Raw genomic sequence first — 20,412 nt, forward strand, 5'->3', positions numbered from 1 at the left:
CTGGCGTTAGTTATGAGGCTGCCATTCAGCTATCTAGCTACCATCTTACCTTACTTTGCCGATGAACGTCGAGACTTGTGAAAGCTTCATTGAACAATAGCTGCCCTGCTTCGCTGGACGCCCGACAGATAACCCTAATATTAGCATTGTCATCATCAACCTCTTTGTTGTCATGAATCGTGGTTATTGATTTCATCTATATATATACTTACTTTGGCCAGCGTAACTCCAGCCAAATCACCTACCATGACGCGTATATACACTCTTCCGACTACCCATTACCAAGAAGACCGACCACCCAAGTAGATATGCAAAAAAGCAAGCAAGCCGCCCATCATCGAAGATCATAACTAGGCGTACACCATACTCAAACCACACACTACACAGCAACAGTATTCCGCTGCCGGATACTCTGCGACCTCAAAAACGAGATCTGCCCTCTCCGCACAGTCATATCCCCTCGCGGTGACCTCATATCGTCCTTATCCTGCGACATACTCGGCGACAGCTCAAGCGTATTACTCCCATACAGATCGCTCGCCGACGGAGCGGGCCGCTCATCCCGCCTCACAGACAGATAAAAGAAATCCCACCAGAAAGAATGCTCCAAATCCCTCGGCTTCCCATCAGCAGTCCAGTACCGCTCCTCCGATAACTCCCTCGACAGGTGCCGTCGGAAATAGCGGTCCTGGCTCACCCACCACGCGCGCCAGGCGACGAGGATACCGATCGTCAGAGGGATGACGGTGGCCCAGTAGACCCAGAACAGGTGGCTCAGTACGGGGATGGGATCTTTCGGGTTCGTTGACGTCCCGCCTCCGTTGTCGCTGCTGTCCGCGTCTTCGCCCGAGGCCTGCCAGTCGAACATGGACATGCCGAAGAGGGTGCCGAGGAACTCGCCGGGGAGGAAGACTGCTGTTATTACGGCGAGGGCTTTCATTGAGGAGGAGTCGCGGGAGGAGGCGACGGCCATGCGGGCGTTGAGGACGTTGTCTTCTTGGGCCATTTTACTGTAGATCTGGGTAGTGTTAGCTTTGGGGGACACGGTGAGGATGTAATACAGTGTCACTTACAATATCAATCTGGGCGCGGCACCGGGCCTCCGACATGCGTCGATCCGTCTCGAGACCCATACACATCCGCTGCAACCCCTCAAGATACTGCCGTATCTCATGCCAATGGTTCCCTAGCGGATCAGCCAGCGGATCCGGCGCCTTGGGCAGCGACCGCCTCCTCGTACTCGCAGACGACCTCGACGGCGGGCCCGTAGGCGGCTCGTCGGGCTGCACTTGCTGGTCCTGTTCATCCCTCTGATCGGCGTCCGTCTGTCGTACGTGGAAATCGTCGAGGCGAATCTTGAGTTCCCCCGTCGACATGCGCTCCGCGAGCTCGTCGCCGGCCTGCAGCATCAGCTTGACCACCCTCTCCATCCAACGCACGGTGTCTAGCAGCTTAATCGACTCTTTAAGCACGTCGTGCGCGCTCTTCATCAGGTTCGCCATGCTCATCGGCCCGGCAATCTGTGGCGTTTTCTCGTTATGCGAGGCCGCGGCCGTGGACGAGGCGAACGTTAGTCTGCGCATGAGCTTTGAGCGCTTCTCACGCTCCATTTCAAAGGCTTCGAAGCCGGCGATGGAGCTGACCTGCCATTCGAGTGCTTTGACGTGGTTGATGTTCTCCATGACGGCCTCTTCGGTGCGCATGAACTGGACTTGGAGGAGGACGACGGGGGTGATGAAGGGGTGGGCCCAGTGGGCGCGGCAGGCCTCGAGGCGCTGGTCGTATTCGTCTAGGTTCTCGAGGGAGTGCTGGCGCGGGTGGTAGGATTGGCGGACGAGGACGGAGGAGGTGCGGTTGCGGACGTCGTAGGTTAGGGACATGAAGTCGTAGGGGGTTCTTGGGTTTTTGGAGAAGGAGAGAATGAGGCCTGGTAGTGTGTAAGTCATTTTTGGTTTCTGTGAGTGAGGCTGATGGTTATCAGAGTGAATACTCACTCAGTTTGGAGCGGTCGAGAGACCAGAAGCGGGATTCGTTTGTGACGCGGCGGGAGTATTGGAGGGTGGCGGGGTGAAGATCCATTGCGTCGAGGTCTCTTGGGGTCATGGTGATACCGTCTTCTCGGCGGTCAAAGGATTTGTTGCGGCGGAAGCAGATGCTGTTGATGTTAGTCTCTGTCTGAGATGAACTACTCAATAAGGTGGGTGGACTCACACTCGTCGAACCCGTCCATCTAGAACCAACTCCGGGTGCCGTGCCGGCTCTTGTGTGAACACTCCCTACCAAGACGTTAGTTTCTTGTATGATAGTCTCGATTGGGTCATATTAGGGGACGCTCACATTATGGTCAACAGAGTACCCATGACGAAAGGCTAGATTAAGCGTGTGGTGACCCGGCACCTCGTCCTTGTGCTGCATTTGGAAACTGATATCCTCGTCGTCCTCTAGCCCCGTCTTGGCGCCCGAGGGGATGCCATTGTCCTTCTTGAAGACGACGTACTCATCGTACTCGACCTTGGAGACGGCGTTGTCGTCCGAGACGAGGATGTCGTCGCGCAAGGCGAGGGTGTCGAAGCGGAACAGGTCGGACGAGTCGAGGCCTTGGTAGCGGGCCATCAGGGCGTTTGGGGGATGGTGGTGAGCCGGGTGGTGTTTGACATGGCCAGGTCCTGGTTCGTGAGTTAGTTGTCGTCAATTGGTGAGCGAGCCTTTAATTGATGGTGAGTGAAGCTTATTCTGTAGGTGAATGAGGTGAGAGTCGGTGAGAATGAGAGTGAAAAGGGAAGTGAGTGAGATAATCATCCGCCTCCCCCCCCCCCCCTGGGTCTTTCTCTCACTCATTGATGAGGAACATGTTTTTTTTTTCTCACTCTTTCCGCCGGCCAGGTTACCTTGCCAATCTTGGCGGTTGGTCGCAGGCGGGTGGTTGGTGATTTTGGTGGGCCTCAATCGCGGGGGCGCTGTGCCGCTGATGTTGAGCTTTAAGGTAAGGTAGGCCACAGGCAACGGGTTACAGCACCCGGAGCGACCCTTCAACGGCCGCCCCTCCCTGGAGCATGTGGTGCATTTGCCCCCCGTCCAGTGACATTCCTCGCTAAAGTTTGCCTCGCCTCAGCCACCACTCAATTCCCCAGACGGCCTCGTTATGGGTCTTGGCGGGCGTCCTTGGCGGGTCTGCTGCCCGGGGTCTCGCTGTAGTGGCTGCCGGGTAACATTTTCTGGCCTGAAGACTTGCGCCGGTTGTTACTCCAAACTAAACAGCTGCGTCATTTCTCCTTCAACTTCAAAGTAACCTTCTTCATCTCAGTTTCAAAATCATCGAGTAAAAAAATAGAGTTTCGTTTGACCAAGATTCCCTTTGGCTAGTCTAGAACAGTTGATTAGCGTCTCCCGAAACCATGGAACGGCAGCTCGGCACGACCCAACCACCCCGATAGCTTCATCCCCCGGCCAGCTCCTCCACCCATCGGACCCTGTCACCGCCGATTTCCCTCACCACCGGCGCCGATATCCGTCCTTTTCTCCACCGGCTCCTGTACCGGCCCCTGTGATTCTTCGGGTGAGGCCGGCTAAGGTTTCGGCGCGTCTTTGCGCAGCTTGAATCCGCCCCTCCATCCGATCCAGCTCTTCTCTCGTGGCCCTTTGAGCATGGTGATGATCAATGACAACCCGATAAATCCAACTGTACAACATTAGCATACCGCAGCAATGACGAGACTCTGGCGAGAATACATACTTGAGGTGCCCGCGCTGTACCTCCATCCGCCCTGCGCGTATAATCTATTCCCCACCGCCGTACCCGTCAACTGGCCGCAAAACACGCACACCATGTACGCCGTGTTCACCCTGTTCCTCGCCTTGGGGTTGATAGTGTAAATCGCAGTCCGGTTGGCAGTCTGCGCGGTCTGAATACCCATATCGATGCAAATCGCCTGGATCACAGGGCCGGCAACGGTAAAAGTACCCGTAAAAGCACCAATGATACACCCGATGAGAATGACCGTCTGCCCGAGCACAGAAGACAGCCACGGCACGTATCGGTCCATGATCAATCGTCCATACACCGGCCCACCGCAGATCGCCGCTATACCGATCAGCGAGAATAAGCCGATGGTAATAGATGGGTACTCATACGGTGGCGAAGCCAACAAGAACGTCAACGTCGTCCAAAAGGACGTAAAGATGGAACTGATGAAGAATCCAATCAGACACGCCTGGACCAGTATCGGCTCCGTGAACAACATCGTCACAATCGTCCACAGCGCGCGGAAGTAATTCAGCCCGTCCGGGTTCGTCGAGGGGTAATCCGGCACGAAGAAGAAGAGCAGTACCAGCAGCAGGTTCTGCGCCCCGAAGGAGAACCAGTAGATGTTGCGCCAGGAGGTGTAGTTCGCCACGATACCGGACAGCAGACGCGCGATGAGCATGCCGAGCATGAGGCCTGATGTCGTTATGGAGAGGGAGCTTGCTTTGCGTTCGGGGGGCGCCATGTCTGCTACGAGCGGGAGCATGAGTTGTGGTGTTACTGTTGTTGCGCCCACGATGAAGGATAGGCCTAGGAAGGCTTGGAAGGAGTTTGTTAGGCATAGGCCGAGCCACTGGAGGTGTTAGGTTGATGGACTTCGCAAAAGGTCTTTGTGTTGGGTGGCTCACCAGCATCGCTGTCACCCAGATGAGGCCTAGGATGAATGGCCGCCGGCGCAGCATGTCGCCCAGAGGGCAGATGAAGAGCAAGCCTGCTGCATAGCCGGCTTGCATCAGCGTCGCGACCGACGATGCCCTCTCGAAGCTGACGTTGAATGTCTCTGCGATTCTGTTGAGTACCGGTTGGTTGTAGTAAAGGTTGGCGACGGTGAACGTCGCCGCCTGGATCGCTTAGCATCTCAATCCATCATGTGTGTATGATTGAAGGTAACTTACAACTGCAAACAGAAAGTTGAGGCCGAGAGTGAATTGAGGAGGATTCTCGGGATCATATCGCAACTTTCTCGGCGTCCACGTGAGAAAACCGACTGTCGCGCCAATAACTCCTTTGCGACTATCCTTCTTGCCGCCATCCCGATGCGATTCACAGTCCGAATTCGAAGGCGACGGTGAAGACGACCTCGTCTCGTTACCACCGCCCGTGGATACCCGCTTCTCGTCGTCGTCGCCGCCAAAGCCGCCATCCCGGACAGAGTTCGCGGCTGAATTCCGTATTACTTCCTGCGGCATGGAGGCTTCTTTTTCTTCCGCAGCAGCAGCAGCCACCGCCTCGCCAGGCCCTGCCGTTGCGCCTGCGCCTGCGCCTGCGGGCGTTGAGCCCATGTCCTTGTTGCTGGCGTCCGTGTCACCTCTGCTGCGTTCAACAGAGTTTCGCTTCTCCAACATTGGGACCCTTCTGTATTGAGACTCTGAGATCGCCCCGATTAAGCTTCTTTCTCTTCAAGTTGAAGGTATGCGACAAAGTGACAAAGTCGACAGTCTCCAGAGATTGTTTATCCGCTCGTTCGCGAAACCCTCTTAGCGTGCGGGAGTCCGTTGGGGCTAGTTGATTAGAAATGATGAAGTCATGGCGTTGAGTTGTCAATCTTTAAGAGTCGTTGCTTCTCTTTGCCCTTCAGAAAGTCCCACTAAACCTTCTGTATCCTTATTCTCAAAGCGCAAAGTCAATTCGAGGTTGTAAACTCCATGTTCTTCCCAACGGCGCATCGAAAAAGAGAAAAAGCCCGTCGGCAAACATGCTAAACAGCTCGGAACTTCGTCTATGACGCGCGACTCGTGGAGCGCTTAAAGCATTTACCGAGACTCGATTCCGGGGGATTGTCGCGGAGATAAGCGCTCCATTCGATGGCGCGAGACCGGGGCAGTGTCCTATCATCGTTGGCCTCAAGCTACTAAGACTCAAGTAAGCTTGTTCGGCCGGCACCGACTCGGCGTGGGGGGTTGCTGCTAGGGGTTAGAGCGGCTTCAGTACCGGGGCTTATTCCGATTTCCGGCTTTTTGAGACATGCGCCGGGCCGTTGGGATTGTGGTTTTGATGGAGGTTGTCTGGTCTGGGGCAGAAGATGTGTGGTGGTGTTGGGGGAGGGTGGGTGACATGGTTCTCTGTACAGACTTTATGGAACTTGAACGTTTGCGGTTTCTCCAAAACCCAGATGAAATAAAACCCAAAGAAGATTATTTCCGTAATAAACCGAGGAAAAAGAGCAAGAAATGGAGTAAAGATGGCAAAAACGCAAAAGAATTAGCACAACCTGGTTTCGATCCAGGGACCTCTGGGTTATGAGCCCAGCGCTCTACCCCTGAGCTATTGTGCTTGCTGATGGAAAATCAGCGGAAGTTAATCATATGTGTAGCTTAGCGCTCGGCCCGAGATCTTCCACCTCCAGGGATAGCCCGTGCTCATGTCCAACAAGCCCGTGTATTTCGCAGGTGCCTCGTCGTGAGGTGATGGTCATCTCCATCTGCCATAAGAAGCATCAGTAGAGTTGGTCTCTTTCCTGTAATCAGACGCAGTTCACTCTGCACCATCTTTCACAGGATGATAGCTTCGCAGCATAGTGCCCCTGAAGGCACTGTCTGCGGCGATCCCTTGCTGTCTATCCCTCGTCATTTTGTGATTCAATACGTCGAGATGGCCGAAGAGTTTTGTTGTCAAAGAGCAAACGCATAGGTGGATTAACGGAACGCGAGGACTACAAGATAATAAGCTAGGCATTGTAAATATGATGACCTTGTCGTGCCAGTGTGTGGTTTTTTGGATTGTATTGGGATATGTCACATCTCATCGTGAGAAGCACTTGGTGTCAGAAACGCTTTCCTTTTCGTTCTACTACAACCCTCGCTATCTGCTTCGATAGCTTTGCTTCCTTCGTCCTGGCTCTGAGGGCTAAATATACCCCCGCGACTGCTTCTCGCTCCATCCCCTGGAGCACTGTCTCAGAACGCAATGCCACCCTCCTGCCTAATCGCAAATGACAGAGGCCTTGATCAAGCGACTGCGCTTGTCATAGCTGTCGCCATCGGCGTTGCCAATCTTCATCAAACTGGGGGAAATGACGAACTTCACAATGCTCGAATCATCCAGATTCTTCTCGTAGACCTCAGCTTCATGCAAGTTCGGGTGGTAGTGAGTGACATCTCCAGTAGTGGATAACGTCTCGGTCCAATCGACGTAGAAATGGGCTCTGGACCTCATGAAGACTCGGTGTAGCTCGACTGCATCCTTGAAGATCTTTTCGAGATCTTTATATAGTTGGCTTTTCTGAGCCTTGTGACCAGAACGATCCCGGGGAATAAATCTGACGAGTCCCTGGTGCTCTGCATATATGACTTCTTGCATCTCGACCTCATCGACACCGATCATCCGATCGATCATGCGTCCAGAGGCTGCTTTCCACCTATGGATCTCCGATGGGTCTGCATTCGCTGCAGGATGAGCTATACGACACGGGGTATGTTAGTCCACTAAGGTAGTATGAGAGAACGACTTTTTGGCTGGTTCCCACCTAATAAATCGTGAAACAGGGCAGTGAAAAGCTGCCATGGTCGACCAGCCCAGCTCTTTCCATAGTTCTCCGGTCCGTCGGATCCGAAGAAGTGGCGGAAGACGGCACGCCAAATGTATCCTTCGACCACGCTGTCTCTCAAATCATCATTATTGAGAAGCATGAAGTGTGCACGATCCATGTGACAAACGGCACAAGACTTCTCACTGTGGCCGTGTCGAAAGATGTCTTTTTCTCGAGGGCAGGCAGTGAGATACAATGCCGCGATGTTCTGGACGTTGTAGGCCATTCGTTTCCAACAAGATTTGATCGCGTCGTCCGACACCTTGTTCGAATTGGCGATTGCTTGATTGCTTGATTTCTGGGTCTCATATGAAATAATGCGCCCTTTGAGTCCGTGAATCTGTCCGTTAAGCTCCCAAATCTGATGCTGCATTGATCGTATGTCGCGATTGCAGGCCTTCTTCAAGCTGTCCAGCTTCGTCTTGGTGTCGTCGACTTCTTTCTTGGCACTTACTGCGAAGGCTTGGAGATTTGAGTTCTCCGTCATTTGTTCCTCCAGACGTTTTCCAAGACGAAAATTCTTGTCCCGGAGTCGCTGAGTCTCAGTAGCTTCTCGTAAAACACCGTCCGCGGTGATACGGGGCCGCTTGGTTTGGCTCTGGGATTGAGCACTGGAGACGCTTTCATTTTGGGCCCGCCACTCTCGAGAAGGAACAGCCATATTTGTTCCTGTGAAATCTGTGAGATGCTGAGATTCCCTCTCGTACAGATTCGTGGTTAAGTCTGGCGGAGTCTGACCATCTTGGTTTGGCTCGGGATGAAGTATGTTCCTTCCAATGACTGCGATAGCGTCGCGCTCGCGCCTACCGCCGCGAGGAAGATTCTCAGGGGGGGCCTCGCTTGGAATCATCATGACGATGTCATCCTCCTGCTGAATAGCGAGCAAGATTTTAGTAGGTTTCGATGAGCGTCCTCGTTCTAGCTGAGTTACTTCTTCAGACTTGACGTGCTTGCCGCAATCGAACCAGGGTGGCATGATCAGGGAGCCTCGTTCGAGAGTCGTGGAGGAGAAGGGTTATTGAGTAATCTCGTGGAGAAAAGATTTGATGAAACGATGGGGGAAATAGCAATTTGGATTTCGTCCGGCTGCGTCCCTCATATAGACTCGCTTAGAAGAAAGTACGTCCTGGACTGTTCGAAGACGAAGTCGCTTGAGGGAGGTCAGTTAGGTAGTAGGAAGGAAGTCCCTTAGGTATTAATTCCAAGTGAAGAAGGTCAGGTAAGGTAGCCGGCATCGCACCTTCTTCAGACTTCAAGCAAGAGGGCCTTTAGTTCTGAGCGGTCATTCCAATTAAAGAAGGCGGGGTTATTGGAAAGTTTTCACACGAAATATCCTCTTTGTTGCCGTCAAACAATACTGTCGTAAGAGGAAAATTTCAGATTGACCAAAGGAAACTTCTGCACTCAAGGCAGGAACCCATCTCAACGCTTGCCTTCGCAGATCTTCCCAGCTTGCCTTCCTAAGAAAAGCAGGGAAGTCATCACGAACTTTCGCTTTTACCTCCCTTGATCGCTTCTTTCAAACAACACATCACAAGGACTTTCAATTTACCTCCTCAGTTATTCGAACTCAACTACCTGATATTTTGCCTTGCCCTCTTCAGAACTTTTCTGCCACGTCTTTCTACCTCGAGATAGTGGGTAATAGCTCTCTCACGATAGCTGACCTTCCCCTTCAACTTTTTATACTTTACCTGCCGCTTCACCTCTCATTTTACCTCTCACATCACTCCTTGACACATCTCTATCTAACCTATCCATCACTCTTCCCAGAAGCGAAGTTTCCCTAGAGTAAACACCTGGCTAGACGTTCTTTCCTTGGCCGCCACAAGGCTTTTTCTTAAACTTTCCCTCTCAACCACCTCATCTTATCAGTCCCCGAAAACGAAGGCAAGCAATTCCGGCCTCAAGAATCTTGAGGGACAAAGTTATCATGGCAGACGACGAAAACGCGATAGTCATCGGCATTGACTTCGGCACGACGTAAGAACATGTTTCGTGGCATTCTGTTCATCGAGCGTCCTAGCTAATAATTCGCAGCTTCTCTGGAGTCAGTTGGGCATTCTCTGGTCAACCCAACGACATCGAGGTCATCACCAGATGGGAAACGGAGCTCAACTTTGCCTCGGACACCGAGAAGACGCCAACCACCGTTCTTTACGAAGGCACCCAAGGCGCCATCTCTTGGGGCCATGGAGTCTCAGTTGAAAAGAGCCCGGATGCAATGAAGTGGTTCAAGCTTCTCCTGATTGATGATGCTGACCTTCCCAAGAAACTCCGGACTTCTTCGCAACTTGCTACAGCTAGAAAGCTGGTGAGAGAAGCAAACAAAGACCCTGTTGAGGTGATCAGCAGTTATCTTCGACTTCTGTGGAATCATACCATTGAGTGCATTGGTATCTCTGCGGGAAATGACCTCATCAAGATGTGCAAGTTCCACGTTGTCATCACCTTGCCCGCTATCTGGCCAGACTATGCGAAGGCTCGAATGAAGCGAGCAGCCGAAAATGCCGGTCTTCTCAATAAACGCCTTGCTGGAGCGACCACATTGTCCTTCATTTCGGAGCCCGAGGCCGCAGCTCTGGCTACTTTGAAGGATCTCGCAGGACGACCAAACATCAAGGTATGATCTGTTGCTCCTTATGTAACAACGATTGGTAAGCTGATGGCACACCTAGGTGGGCGACTACTTCGTTGTTTGCGACGCTGGAGGAGGCACCGTCGATCTCATCAGTTACGAGATCCTCAAGTTGAAGCCGATGGTCGTTCGAGAAGCCATCAAGGGAGATGGCGACCTGTGTGGCGGCGTCTTTCTTGATGAGGCATTTGTCGAACTCCTCAAGAACAAGGTCACCCCTCAAGCTTGGAGTAATATCCCTAAGGATGATGCCGCGAACATCCTCAATGGAGACTGGGAACACGGAATAAAGCAGCAATTCGACGGTCAAGTTCGCGACTGGCACATTAAGCTGCCTCCCGAGTGCATAGCCAAAGGAACACCTAATCGCGGCATCAAGCGGAAGAGAAACCTGATTCTCAACTTGCAAAACCTCATCCCTGTGTTTGACCCGATTGTCACCAAGATTGCAGCACTCGTGCAAAAGCAGATCAATGGTGTTCGCTCCAAGTTTGGCAAGCTCCCTAAGGTAAGAAGATCCGCTCAACGTCTTCCTTAAGGATAGCTTCCTGACATACCGACAAAAAAGAATGTCATTCTAGTCGGAGGATTTGGCAGATGCCGCTACCTCCGTACTCATCTTCAACGCACCATTGACAAGAACATTGCGCTTCTTCAGTCTTCGGGTACCAAGCCGTGAGTTACTCGACTCTTCTCTTTGTACTCTTGCTGATCTGTTCAAGCTGGACCGCCATCTGTCGTGGTGCAGTAATCCAAGGTCTGGACCATTTAAACCTGTCTTCTGGACTTTCAATCAGCGTCAAGTCTAGAATCGCCCGAGCTAGCTATGGAGTCGAGTATAGGACGACCTTCGATCCCAAGATTCACAGCAAGAAGTCCAAGATCTGGTGCGAAGAACAGCAGGAATGGAAAGCAAATCGCCAGATGAAGTGGTTTCTCGAACAGGTATGTTATCCCACTAAACAATGCAAACAGGCAATCACCCTAACAATGCTATAAGGGTATGGATGTTTCCAGTACAGATCCCGTTCGGGAAGATTACTACCGGCTTTTCAAAACTGCGCCAAAGGAGATTTCAGACACCTTGTATATCAGCACTGCTTGGCCTCCTCCAAAAGAGATGAACAGCCATGTCAAGAAGCTGTGCGACATCACTTTCAGCAAGAAACTCGACTTCGAGAATCTGCCACATTGGACCAATCCGTTGGGAAAGGTGTTCTACAAACTGACATACTTTGTCGACATGAGCTGCGCCGGTGCGAGCATTGACTTTACCATCATTCATAACGGCCAGAGCGTGGGAGCCAAGAACGTTTCGGTGATCTTTGAGTCTGAGGAAGGCGACATTAAAGCGTGATCTAGCACCGCCTGAGCATCAACCTTTCGCAATGCCGAGACTGGGTTAGCAGGAAGGAATTGGGTGCTTTTCTAGGGAAAAACGCCAGGGAAATATGGGAATGCTCGTGAATATCAAATCATCCAGGAATCGTATAGAGCAAGCCCAGCTAGCATTTGCTCTCAGCTCGCTTCATAGAAACATAGACGTTGAACACATCAGGAACCTCAAGTCCGAAATCGTCGAATGCCGGGAATGTTGAAACAATGTAGTAACAGATAAGAGATAAGAAGAGGACTATAACTTTGTCTCTGAGTCCGTGAATCGTGATTACGCTGGTAGATCGTGTTCGTCACCTGAAGTCAGAGGATGTTTTGATTAGCAAGGCATTCTGGCACCTCTGGTATATTTCCTGGACGTCTTACTTAATGTCAGGAAAGACGCACCTTTGACGGCTGTGGATTGCAGTGAGAGTGAGGCAAGTTTTAACGAAATGGGATCCTCCATACTCGGGACCGCCGGCCGCTTGACTATCATATTACTCCATGCGCCGGAGTTTCATGTGCTTATCTCAGCCTCAACGAGTTGACAAGTTTCACTGAACCACGACATCGAGGCGTCCTAAATGGGAGAAAGCGCGTATATTGCATTGGTCCACACATTAGGAAGACTGTGTATAATGCGCTAGACCGGGCCCAGCATGTTCCAAATCTACAACTATGGTGTTTCTTACCTGCAACCCGTCAGCTTGGGCTCCCGGAAGCTTATCAAAACCATCACCCGCTCGACTCGTCATCATGTCACGTCGGCAGAAATCCAATCGGACAGCGGTGCGAGGGTGGTAAGATTTGGATTCCCCAGATATCCGGGACGTTGGACTACCCTCATCCATGGCCTGTATGATGGGCTTTGTATGCATGCTTCGTCAATGCTCAAGGGTTAGTGAGGTTGCGGTAAGCGCTGGCGCCGGTTCAAAGAGGCTGTTCTACGGACCGACTATCCGTGCGCCTCCGTGTAACCTGAGTTGTCTTCTCAGCGGCATCATTCGGAAGCTCAAAGGCGTGTATAGCTTGGGTCAAATGGATCGTTATCGCCTGGGCTGTCTTTGCTGCAGCCTGCGATTCAACGCCAAACCCAGAATTTTGGCGGGTTAGCTGGTAAGCTCGCTCACTGCAAGAGCTGGCTTGATATGCTGCAGCTGTATACAGAGCTTACACGCTGACTCTGCTTCGAGATTCACGAGATTGCGGAAGCCATTGGTCCAGATGGCTCGAGGTCAGCTTACAGCTTGATGGCGTATGAGCCTGAGATAACGGTGGTCGAAGGAGGAGAGAGTCGGAAGAGTATTTGAACGTTTGCGGATCCGGGAAACAATGTAGAAGGCCACAGTGTCTCACGCTCGACGGCTTCACACTCGTATTTTTCAAGTGCCAACCCTCGACAATATGATAGCCAAGGCTGAGATTCAGCCCCAGACCGGAGGACCGCTGGAGAAGGCAGACCAGCCCGATTCCTCTTCCACCGAGGGCCCTCTATCAGGGGACAACACCGACACGAAGCGAGGCAAAGATGCCGTCTTCATCGAGCCTATCCGTACCGTCACCGGGGTTAAGTGATACCTCATCGTCTCCGCCATCTTCTCCTCAACCTTCCTCTTTGCCCTGGACAACACCATCGTCGCCGAAGTGCAGCCTCAGATCGTGTTGCAGTTGGACTCCATCAAGGACGTTGCATGGCTTGCCGTCGCTTTCATCATGGCGGCCACGGCTGTTAACCTCTTTTATGGCCAGCTGTATTCACATCTAAAGCCCAAGTGACTGGACATCGCTAGTGTCCCTGTCTTTGAAGCGGGTAGTGCTCTCTGCAGCGCGGCGCCAAACATGACCAGGCTCATCGTCGGGCTTGCGCTGTGCGGTCTCGACGGTGTTGGTATGTATCTCGAAGTGGTGGTCCTCGTCGCAGCGACCATGACGATTCAGGAGCGACCTGCGTATCTCGCTAGTATCAGGATTACGTGAAGGCTATGAACCCTGCTTGGACCGGTGGTGAGAGGCGCTTTTGCTGACTCGGATGCGACGTGGCGGTAAGTAGCCTTAGCTATGATTGATGGCCTCCACGGTGACTGACGCCAGAGAGTTGGGCCTTCTACATCAACCTCACCATCGGCGGCCTAGCCGTGCCCGTCTATCTCTTCATGCTCCCATCCCCTGACCCTCAGCCTGGCGCGACCATCCTGCAGCGACTCGTCGAGATCGGCTGGATCGGTGCTCCGCTGATGCTCAGCTCCATCGTCTGCTTCACCATGGGCATCTCGTTCGGCGGCGTCCGGTACGAGTGGGACTCGGGCTCCGAGATAGCACTCTTCGTTGTCGCAGGCGTCCTTTTCATCATCTTCGGCGTTCAGCAAGCGTACTGCATCGGTACAACCAAGGAGCGCCGCATCTTCCTAGTCGAGCTCATCGCCTCTCGCAGTATTACCGAACCATCATCCTCATATTCTGCATTACGGCGGCCGGGGGCTGCGCCATCTTCGTGCCGGTGTACTTTGTTCCCATCTTCTTCCAGTCCACGAGAGGTGACAGCGCCATCAACGCGGCTGTCCCCCTGCTTCCGTTCAGCCTAGTCATGGTCACCGTAACTCTAACGCATGACGGCATGCTATCGCATCCGTCCGGGAAGTTCGGGCTGTACATGCCGTGATTCACCGTCGGCGGCATCATCAGTATCATTACTTCCACCTTGATGCATGTCGTCAAAACTGACACAAGCACAGCCTGGATCTATGGTGCCTCAGCCATGCTCGTTGCTGGCGAGTAGACTTTCCCACAAGCGGGCTTCTCGATTGCCCAGGCCAGCGTGCCGGCACCCAAGGCTGCTGTTGCGTCCTTTTTGATTCCTTTGGCGCAGACGAACGGTATCAACATCGCGCTGGCAGTCAGTAACGCCGTGTTTCTGAACAGAGCTGAGAAACGGCTGACTGCGATTCTCCCGGACACTGTCACGGAGGCCCAGATCCAGGCTGCGATTGCTGGTGTCGGGACGGACTTTGTCACGACGCTGTCTCCGCGGATGCAGCAGGAGGTTCTCGAGGCTATCGTCGAGGCTCTGAATCTGCCTTATATCTTGGTCAACACTGCTGGGGCACTTGTCTTGGCCTGTAGTGTTTTGATGAAGAGGGAACGCTTGTTGATGCCGGCTGATGTAGGAGTTTGAGGATCTTTGGCAGATGATGAGGGATGAATAAGAATAACGAATCTATACGAAGATATTGAATCTTGGTGAAGAGATCATAGATAGGAACATCATAATATTAAAGTTGTCCGAATGGGCATAGAGTCTGATGAGATGAGAGCATTGAAAATGAGAAAACTGATGTTGGATGTAGGACAACCAGAACTACTCTTCGTTTCCTCAGAAGCGACATGGTTCTTACTTGAAGTGTTAGTCTCATCGCCACTGAAGGCATGACTTGGCCGAGTAAAGGTATCAGTGCTCAGTGATGAGTGAGATGCACATGAAATCGTTGGAGGGTTACCCTATCAGTCACTTCAGGTTCGCCTTGGGACGGTTGAAAGGCAGCTTGGGCTACTTAATCCCAGGACGACTTGGAGGCAAATGCCACTCGCATCTGGATCTGCCAAGATGCAGGCCTTGGCCGAACCACCAAAAATTTCCATTTGAAAGACGACTTGACATATCTGGTCATCAGCGACATCAGGTCGCTTGAGTGCCGCCGCTCAATTTTGTTCCGTGATGTTACCTTCCCTCCGGCATCAAGCAGGTATTCTTCTTCGAATAGTTCCTCAACGTAGAGACCAACAGGCAAACATCAATCGTCGCGCAGAAGAAGAATGAGTTAATCCAGGAGGATGAGTACGCCCTAAAGACCCGTCTTGCGAAGCTCGATACGAGTCTCAAAACAAGGTCCCTCGACAGTGCTCAGGAATGAATGAGATGCACCATATAAGTAAGGCAAGGGATGAGTGAGATGGAGTGAGATGAAGAGTGAGGTGAGGTCGTCGCGGTGGAGCGTGCACTCACTGGACGGGCCGTGCGGAGAAACGGGTCCCAGCGCGTCTTACCTAATGCGCTCATAGACCCGCTATTTTAAAACAGAGCCACAGGGGGACTGCAGCTCCATGTTGCAGGACAGTTTCGCTCTAACCCGTTGCGGCCGGTCCATCCCTCGGTCGGAGGACGTCCAAAAGTTGACACCTCTTCGGAAACTCAACCACAGCTCTGAACCTCTCATCAAATCCCGGAGCTCCGTCGCGAAGTCATCCAAATTCGCCATCTCCCCCTATTACCAACGACGACGACGACAACGAAGAGACGCGCCGCCACAGATCTCGGCCCGCCAAACACAGCATGAGTTCATGAGAACAGGGTCCCATCGTGCCCTTGCTGCTGTCATTCGTCACATCCCGCCATGGCCCTCCCTCTCGTGAGAGGCCATCCCGTCCGCGGACTCTGGATCGCGTTCCTTCATCTCCTTTTCGCGGCTTCGGTATGCGCCTACACACCGCTCTCAGCAGCCGTGCTCAAGAACGTCACCGTATCCGAGGCCGACTTTGACATTCACAACGGCCCATTGCTGGCCCCCATTCTCATCCCCCGAGTGCCCGGCACGGATGGGCAGCTCAAAACTCAACAGCATTTTGTTGATTTCTTCACCAAGAACTTGCCGAAATGGAACATCCAATGGCAAAACTCAACAGATAAGACACCCGCCACGGGAAATATCGATATCCCGTTTCAGAATCTCATCATCAGGCGCGAACCACCATGGACGAAGCCTGGCCAGGCCAACTATCTCACCCTGGTGGCGCATTACGACAGCAAGATCGAACCCAAGGGCTTTATCGGCGCGACGGATAGTGCTGCGCCGTGCGCTATGCTTCTGCACGTTGCGAGGGCGCTGGATCCGATGATGACCCAGATGTACGATGAGATGGTGGCTCTTGGGGAGAATGGTGGCACAGTTCCCCAGGATATGGGTCTGCAGATTCTGCTTCTCGATGGAGAGGAAGCTTTCAAGTCCTGGACGGACACCGACTCACTATATGGCGCCAGGTCAGTTGAGATACGACACAGCATGAGATCTTACCTCACTAACATCTTGCTGCAGGTCCCTGGCTCTCGAATGGGAGAACACATTCAACCCCGCCATGTCTCATTACAAGAACCCCCTGGAGCAAATCAGCATGTTCGTCCTGCTTGACCTCCTCGGCTCAGCAGAGCCCAAGGTCCCTTCCTACTTTCAGTCAACCCACTGGGCCTACAAGGCCATGGCCGACATTGAGAAGCGCATGCGTGACCTCAACTTACTCGAGAGCAAGCCCAAGATGCCGTTCCTGTACGATATCAACAAGGTGAACAAGATGTTTGGACGTAGTGGCATCGGCGACGATCACGTCCCCTTCATGATGAAGGGCGTCAATATTCTGCATATGATTCCCTCGCCTTTCCCAGACGTATGGCACACCACGCAGGATGATGGGGAGCACCTCGATATGCCGACAGTGAGGGACTGGACGAAGATTGTGACGGCATTTACGATGGAGTGGCTTGACGCGATGGAAATAATGCCTGAAGAGGCCCAGAGGTAGCATACGTAGAAGTTGAACTGTCGAAGCTGAACTCCGTCTTTGCTCCCAACCATGTCTGTTCACTGCTTGCTTTTTTGTGTAAGCAGATTCAGAAGCCACATTTGAAATTATTCTGTTTGTGGTGGAGTTCCTACCTTGCTCAAGGTCTTTGTCATTGCTGTGGTAAATCAAGTAAATGCTGAACCTCTTTACAACAAGGGGACAGCCACCAGAACCTCAAAGGAGCGACTGTAGCTTGGGCGTCTGTTCAGTAAACCAAGAAGCTGCTATGCGTAAATACAGATGGCTTCGGCATTTTAATTATCGCTCCTTTCACAGAATTGCTATAAAGCAGCCCATTTCCTCCGGTGTTGGCTCAAAAATGCTGCAAGCTCTTCGTCTAGCACTGCCTTTCCTCAGTCTTATTTACAACTTCACTGTGCTACACTCGTAAGTCCAACGATTGGAATAGTGGATAGAAGTCACTAATTATTTTCTTCCTTTCCCTTCGTGCCAGACCCAAAGCTTACGAATGAGAAAGTGCAGCTTGATATCCACGATTTCCGACGGTCGTCAACGAGACCTATCCATATTTCCTTTCCACATTCCCCAAACAAATTCGTCATACAATATCTACCGACAAGATGTGGGAGATACTCCGAGCTGTTTTAATGGAAGACCATCCTATCCAGCGAATCAGTAAATCGGGCGATTTCCGCTTCATCATGCCCAACCCATTTCCTCTACCTCAGCCTATGGACAAAACTTGGAGGTCACGCTTGGAAATCATTGTCGACTCCGACACCGTCAAAAAGACTTCAAAACCGCTGGCCAAATTGATGGGGTCAGTCGTCGGAGATACCATGTTGCTGGAGAAAGATCATGTCGGTTCAATGTTCGTTCTCCTCGCAATCGTTCACGAGCACCCTCTGGACATCCTACGAGCCAAAATCCTAATCAGCGAGCTTCAGAGCCTAGTCCACCACGCAGACAAGTATGGCCTCGTCCACCGTCTGGAAACGTGCCTCAAGAGGTGGATGCCCAAGCAAGAGGAATGGACGGACCCTCAGTTTTGGGACGATACTGCACACACCGCCTGGATTGCCAGCACAATCGGCGCGAAAGATATCTACGAACAAGTGATTGCTCGCCTCGCCATCCAGTACACTAATGTACCTTCCAAGGACCATCTGATAAATCGCTGGTCTGATAGTGTAAGAATCTATAAAACAGTTCAAGGTGAGTAATGCGCCTTTTCCAATTGCTGGAGAGTGGGGAAACGCGACGTGACCTAACGGAAACAGTTGACGTAGAGAAATTCCGCCAGAAAGGCATGGTGGTCGTGAGACAAAAGCTTAAGGATTTTTATGACAATGCCTCAGAGAACAAAAATTGTCAGAAGGAGCAAGCAACCGCAGAAGAACACAAGAAATGCAATTTCAAGATCGCCAGCTCCTTCAAACATACCATCAAGGCAGCTGGACTTGAGTTCGCAAGCTTCTTTGAGTACACAGGAGACGGAGATGGGACACTTATTGAAAAGATGGATAAATGCACCTTGGAGATTCTGAAGACAAAATGCCCCACGATTGAGGGCTACGAGTCTTGTGATCCTTTCGTTAAGACATTTAGAGTTGATGTACGGAATCAGGAGGGATTGTCGCTGGAGCTCACCGACGAACAGAAGAAAGACTTCACACGGCGGGCTTTGATCTCGGGATGGGGGGCCCCCAAAACCACGCTGAACTAATTGAATAGACACCAGAAAGCACAGCTTTGGGAAATCACTGCTTTCTCAAAACTCGACAGGTAATTATGCACCCAGAGCTCTAATCATTTTATTTATCAGAACATACAGGGGGAGCGCGTCAGGAAAGGCAGTTTAATAAGGGAGAAATAGCAAAAACACAACCAGTTCATTCTCCTTGCTTCTTCTCTTCCAAGTCAATTACGGTATGGTTGGGGGATGAGCTATTGAGAAGGTGGTCCGGTAGTCCCAAAGTGTACCCGATATCTACAGTCCGAAAACGACTGAATACTATCATTCCTTGGCTTTGGGAAAGTTAAACTCAGACAAAGACCGGGCACACCGCTTCAGTCTCATTTTCGCTTGCTACTGCAGTAATGATGTGAAGCCACATCGAAGCCTCGATAAGTAAGCAGTTCCACTCGTGAGTGTGCTACCAATGTAACTCCGAGCAAAAGTGGAGGCAGTTGAACGAATGCTGTGGAATGATAATGTGCTAAGGTAGCTCGAAAGAAAAGACTCATAACTAGTATGGCCAGAATTAAACGAAAAGGAACCCGGACTACCTCGATACTACGAGCTAGGCGGTAAGCTTCTGCTGAGTGACCCAATATATCACCAAGTCCAAAATCTCACCTGCGCTATGAGGCGTGCCAAGCCTGACCTGGGGCCGGGCAAACGCTGCTGGCCGCCAATTGCATTCTCACAAACCCGCCTGTTGCCTTTGTGTTACTGGGAACCAAACACTGAGATTAATCTCTTTGTGGCGGGTTCCAAATTGCTGTTTTGATACAGTGTCTTTGTTCCAAGTACGGTAAAACGCACCAATCTTTACCCCCGTCACCTCCACGAGGGCAATGAGCCGAGGGTCAAAGAAATGAATCATTTCTTGGCCCATTGCCCCAAGAGTAACCTTTCAAAAATCCGCACTCTCTCCATAATGCCAATCCAAATAGTAGTTCGCATCTCCTGGCGCAAAAAGAATATAAATCAGCCGCCTGCTTCCCCTACCTTATCTTTGATGGGAGGAACGACAGACATATGAGTACTCCTTCAACGCGCTATCACACATCAACATATCAAACGCACTACACCGCATAGAGCTCGTAAGTCTCATATCAGACTGCAGAGGAAAATGCAAGAATCCTAGACTTTAATCTCAAAGCTTATAATCGGACAGAAGCTTCCTGGTTTCTACCGACCTATATAGGAAGCAGCCTTGATTTCGGGAACATGACATCTTCTGATACCGACGACTACCTGAAGTCAATCATTCCAAATCTGCCGTCGGGCGAAACTATTGAGTTTAGCGAAGATGGTTCCACGTCTCTTCACTCCTTTAACGTAGGGGGTAAAAGTGGTGAAAGCACAAACCCTACGATGGGGGTCACGGCCATCGTTTCCCTAGAGGTAATGACGGAAGCTGCAAACATGAAGAAAATCGAGGCATCCTATGAACACGATTTCGACTTTTCTTTTTTTACGGACAAAATATCGCGGGGCTATATTAGATCCATATTAATTCTCTTCGACATCGCCCACGGTACCGAATT

General features: G+C 51.6%; 7 protein-coding genes across 7 annotated transcripts; 4 read left to right on the forward strand and 3 right to left on the reverse strand.

Annotated features, from left to right (window-relative positions):
• Nucleotides 1-379: 379 nt before the first annotated feature.
• CPAR01_09390 (uncharacterized protein) lies at nt 380-2,613 on the reverse strand (the record flags this gene model as incomplete). Its single annotated transcript, XM_060493655.1, has 5 exons — nt 380-1,018; nt 1,074-1,927; nt 1,995-2,155; nt 2,212-2,276; nt 2,338-2,613. The coding sequence occupies 5 exons, from the start codon at nt 2,611-2,613 to the stop codon at nt 380-382; spliced, it is 1,995 nt and encodes a 664-aa protein (XP_060347785.1).
• Nucleotides 2,614-3,566: 953 nt separating this feature from the next.
• On the reverse strand, nt 3,567-5,367 carry CPAR01_09391 (major facilitator superfamily transporter; the record flags this gene model as incomplete). Its single annotated transcript, XM_060493656.1, has 4 exons — nt 3,567-3,679; nt 3,734-4,595; nt 4,651-4,863; nt 4,918-5,367. The coding sequence occupies 4 exons, from the start codon at nt 5,365-5,367 to the stop codon at nt 3,567-3,569; spliced, it is 1,638 nt and encodes a 545-aa protein (XP_060347786.1).
• A 1,576-nt stretch (nt 5,368-6,943) lies between these two features.
• CPAR01_09392 (uncharacterized protein) lies at nt 6,944-8,526 on the reverse strand (the record flags this gene model as incomplete). Its single annotated transcript, XM_060493657.1, has 2 exons — nt 6,944-7,419; nt 7,488-8,526. 2 exons carry the CDS (start codon nt 8,524-8,526, stop codon nt 6,944-6,946), a joined length of 1,515 nt encoding a protein of 504 aa, XP_060347787.1.
• A 957-nt stretch (nt 8,527-9,483) lies between these two features.
• On the forward strand, nt 9,484-11,545 carry CPAR01_09393 (uncharacterized protein; the record flags this gene model as incomplete). The annotated part of the gene is made up of 6 exons (XM_060493658.1): nt 9,484-9,533; nt 9,591-10,173; nt 10,229-10,696; nt 10,757-10,863; nt 10,911-11,133; nt 11,189-11,545. The coding sequence occupies 6 exons, from the start codon at nt 9,484-9,486 to the stop codon at nt 11,543-11,545; spliced, it is 1,788 nt and encodes a 595-aa protein (XP_060347788.1).
• A 1,424-nt stretch (nt 11,546-12,969) lies between these two features.
• CPAR01_09394 (uncharacterized protein) lies at nt 12,970-14,737 on the forward strand (the record flags this gene model as incomplete). The annotated part of the gene is made up of 4 exons (XM_060493659.1): nt 12,970-13,136; nt 13,356-13,453; nt 13,657-13,995; nt 14,355-14,737. 4 exons carry the CDS (start codon nt 12,970-12,972, stop codon nt 14,735-14,737), a joined length of 987 nt encoding a protein of 328 aa, XP_060347789.1.
• A 1,216-nt stretch (nt 14,738-15,953) lies between these two features.
• On the forward strand, nt 15,954-17,133 carry CPAR01_09395 (peptidase family M28; the record flags this gene model as incomplete). The annotated part of the gene is made up of 2 exons (XM_060493660.1): nt 15,954-16,597; nt 16,653-17,133. 2 exons carry the CDS (start codon nt 15,954-15,956, stop codon nt 17,131-17,133), a joined length of 1,125 nt encoding a protein of 374 aa, XP_060347790.1.
• Nucleotides 17,134-17,837: 704 nt separating this feature from the next.
• CPAR01_09396 (uncharacterized protein) lies at nt 17,838-18,862 on the forward strand (the record flags this gene model as incomplete). Its single annotated transcript, XM_060493661.1, has 2 exons — nt 17,838-18,351; nt 18,417-18,862. The coding sequence occupies 2 exons, from the start codon at nt 17,838-17,840 to the stop codon at nt 18,860-18,862; spliced, it is 960 nt and encodes a 319-aa protein (XP_060347791.1).
• Nucleotides 18,863-20,412: the final 1,550 nt, after the last annotated feature.

The sequence above is a fragment of the Colletotrichum paranaense genome (genome assembly GCF_030867605.1).
Source record: "Colletotrichum paranaense strain IMI 384185 chromosome Unknown Scaffold_7.1, whole genome shotgun sequence".
Classification (NCBI taxonomy): Eukaryota; Fungi; Ascomycota; class Sordariomycetes; order Glomerellales; family Glomerellaceae; genus Colletotrichum; species Colletotrichum paranaense.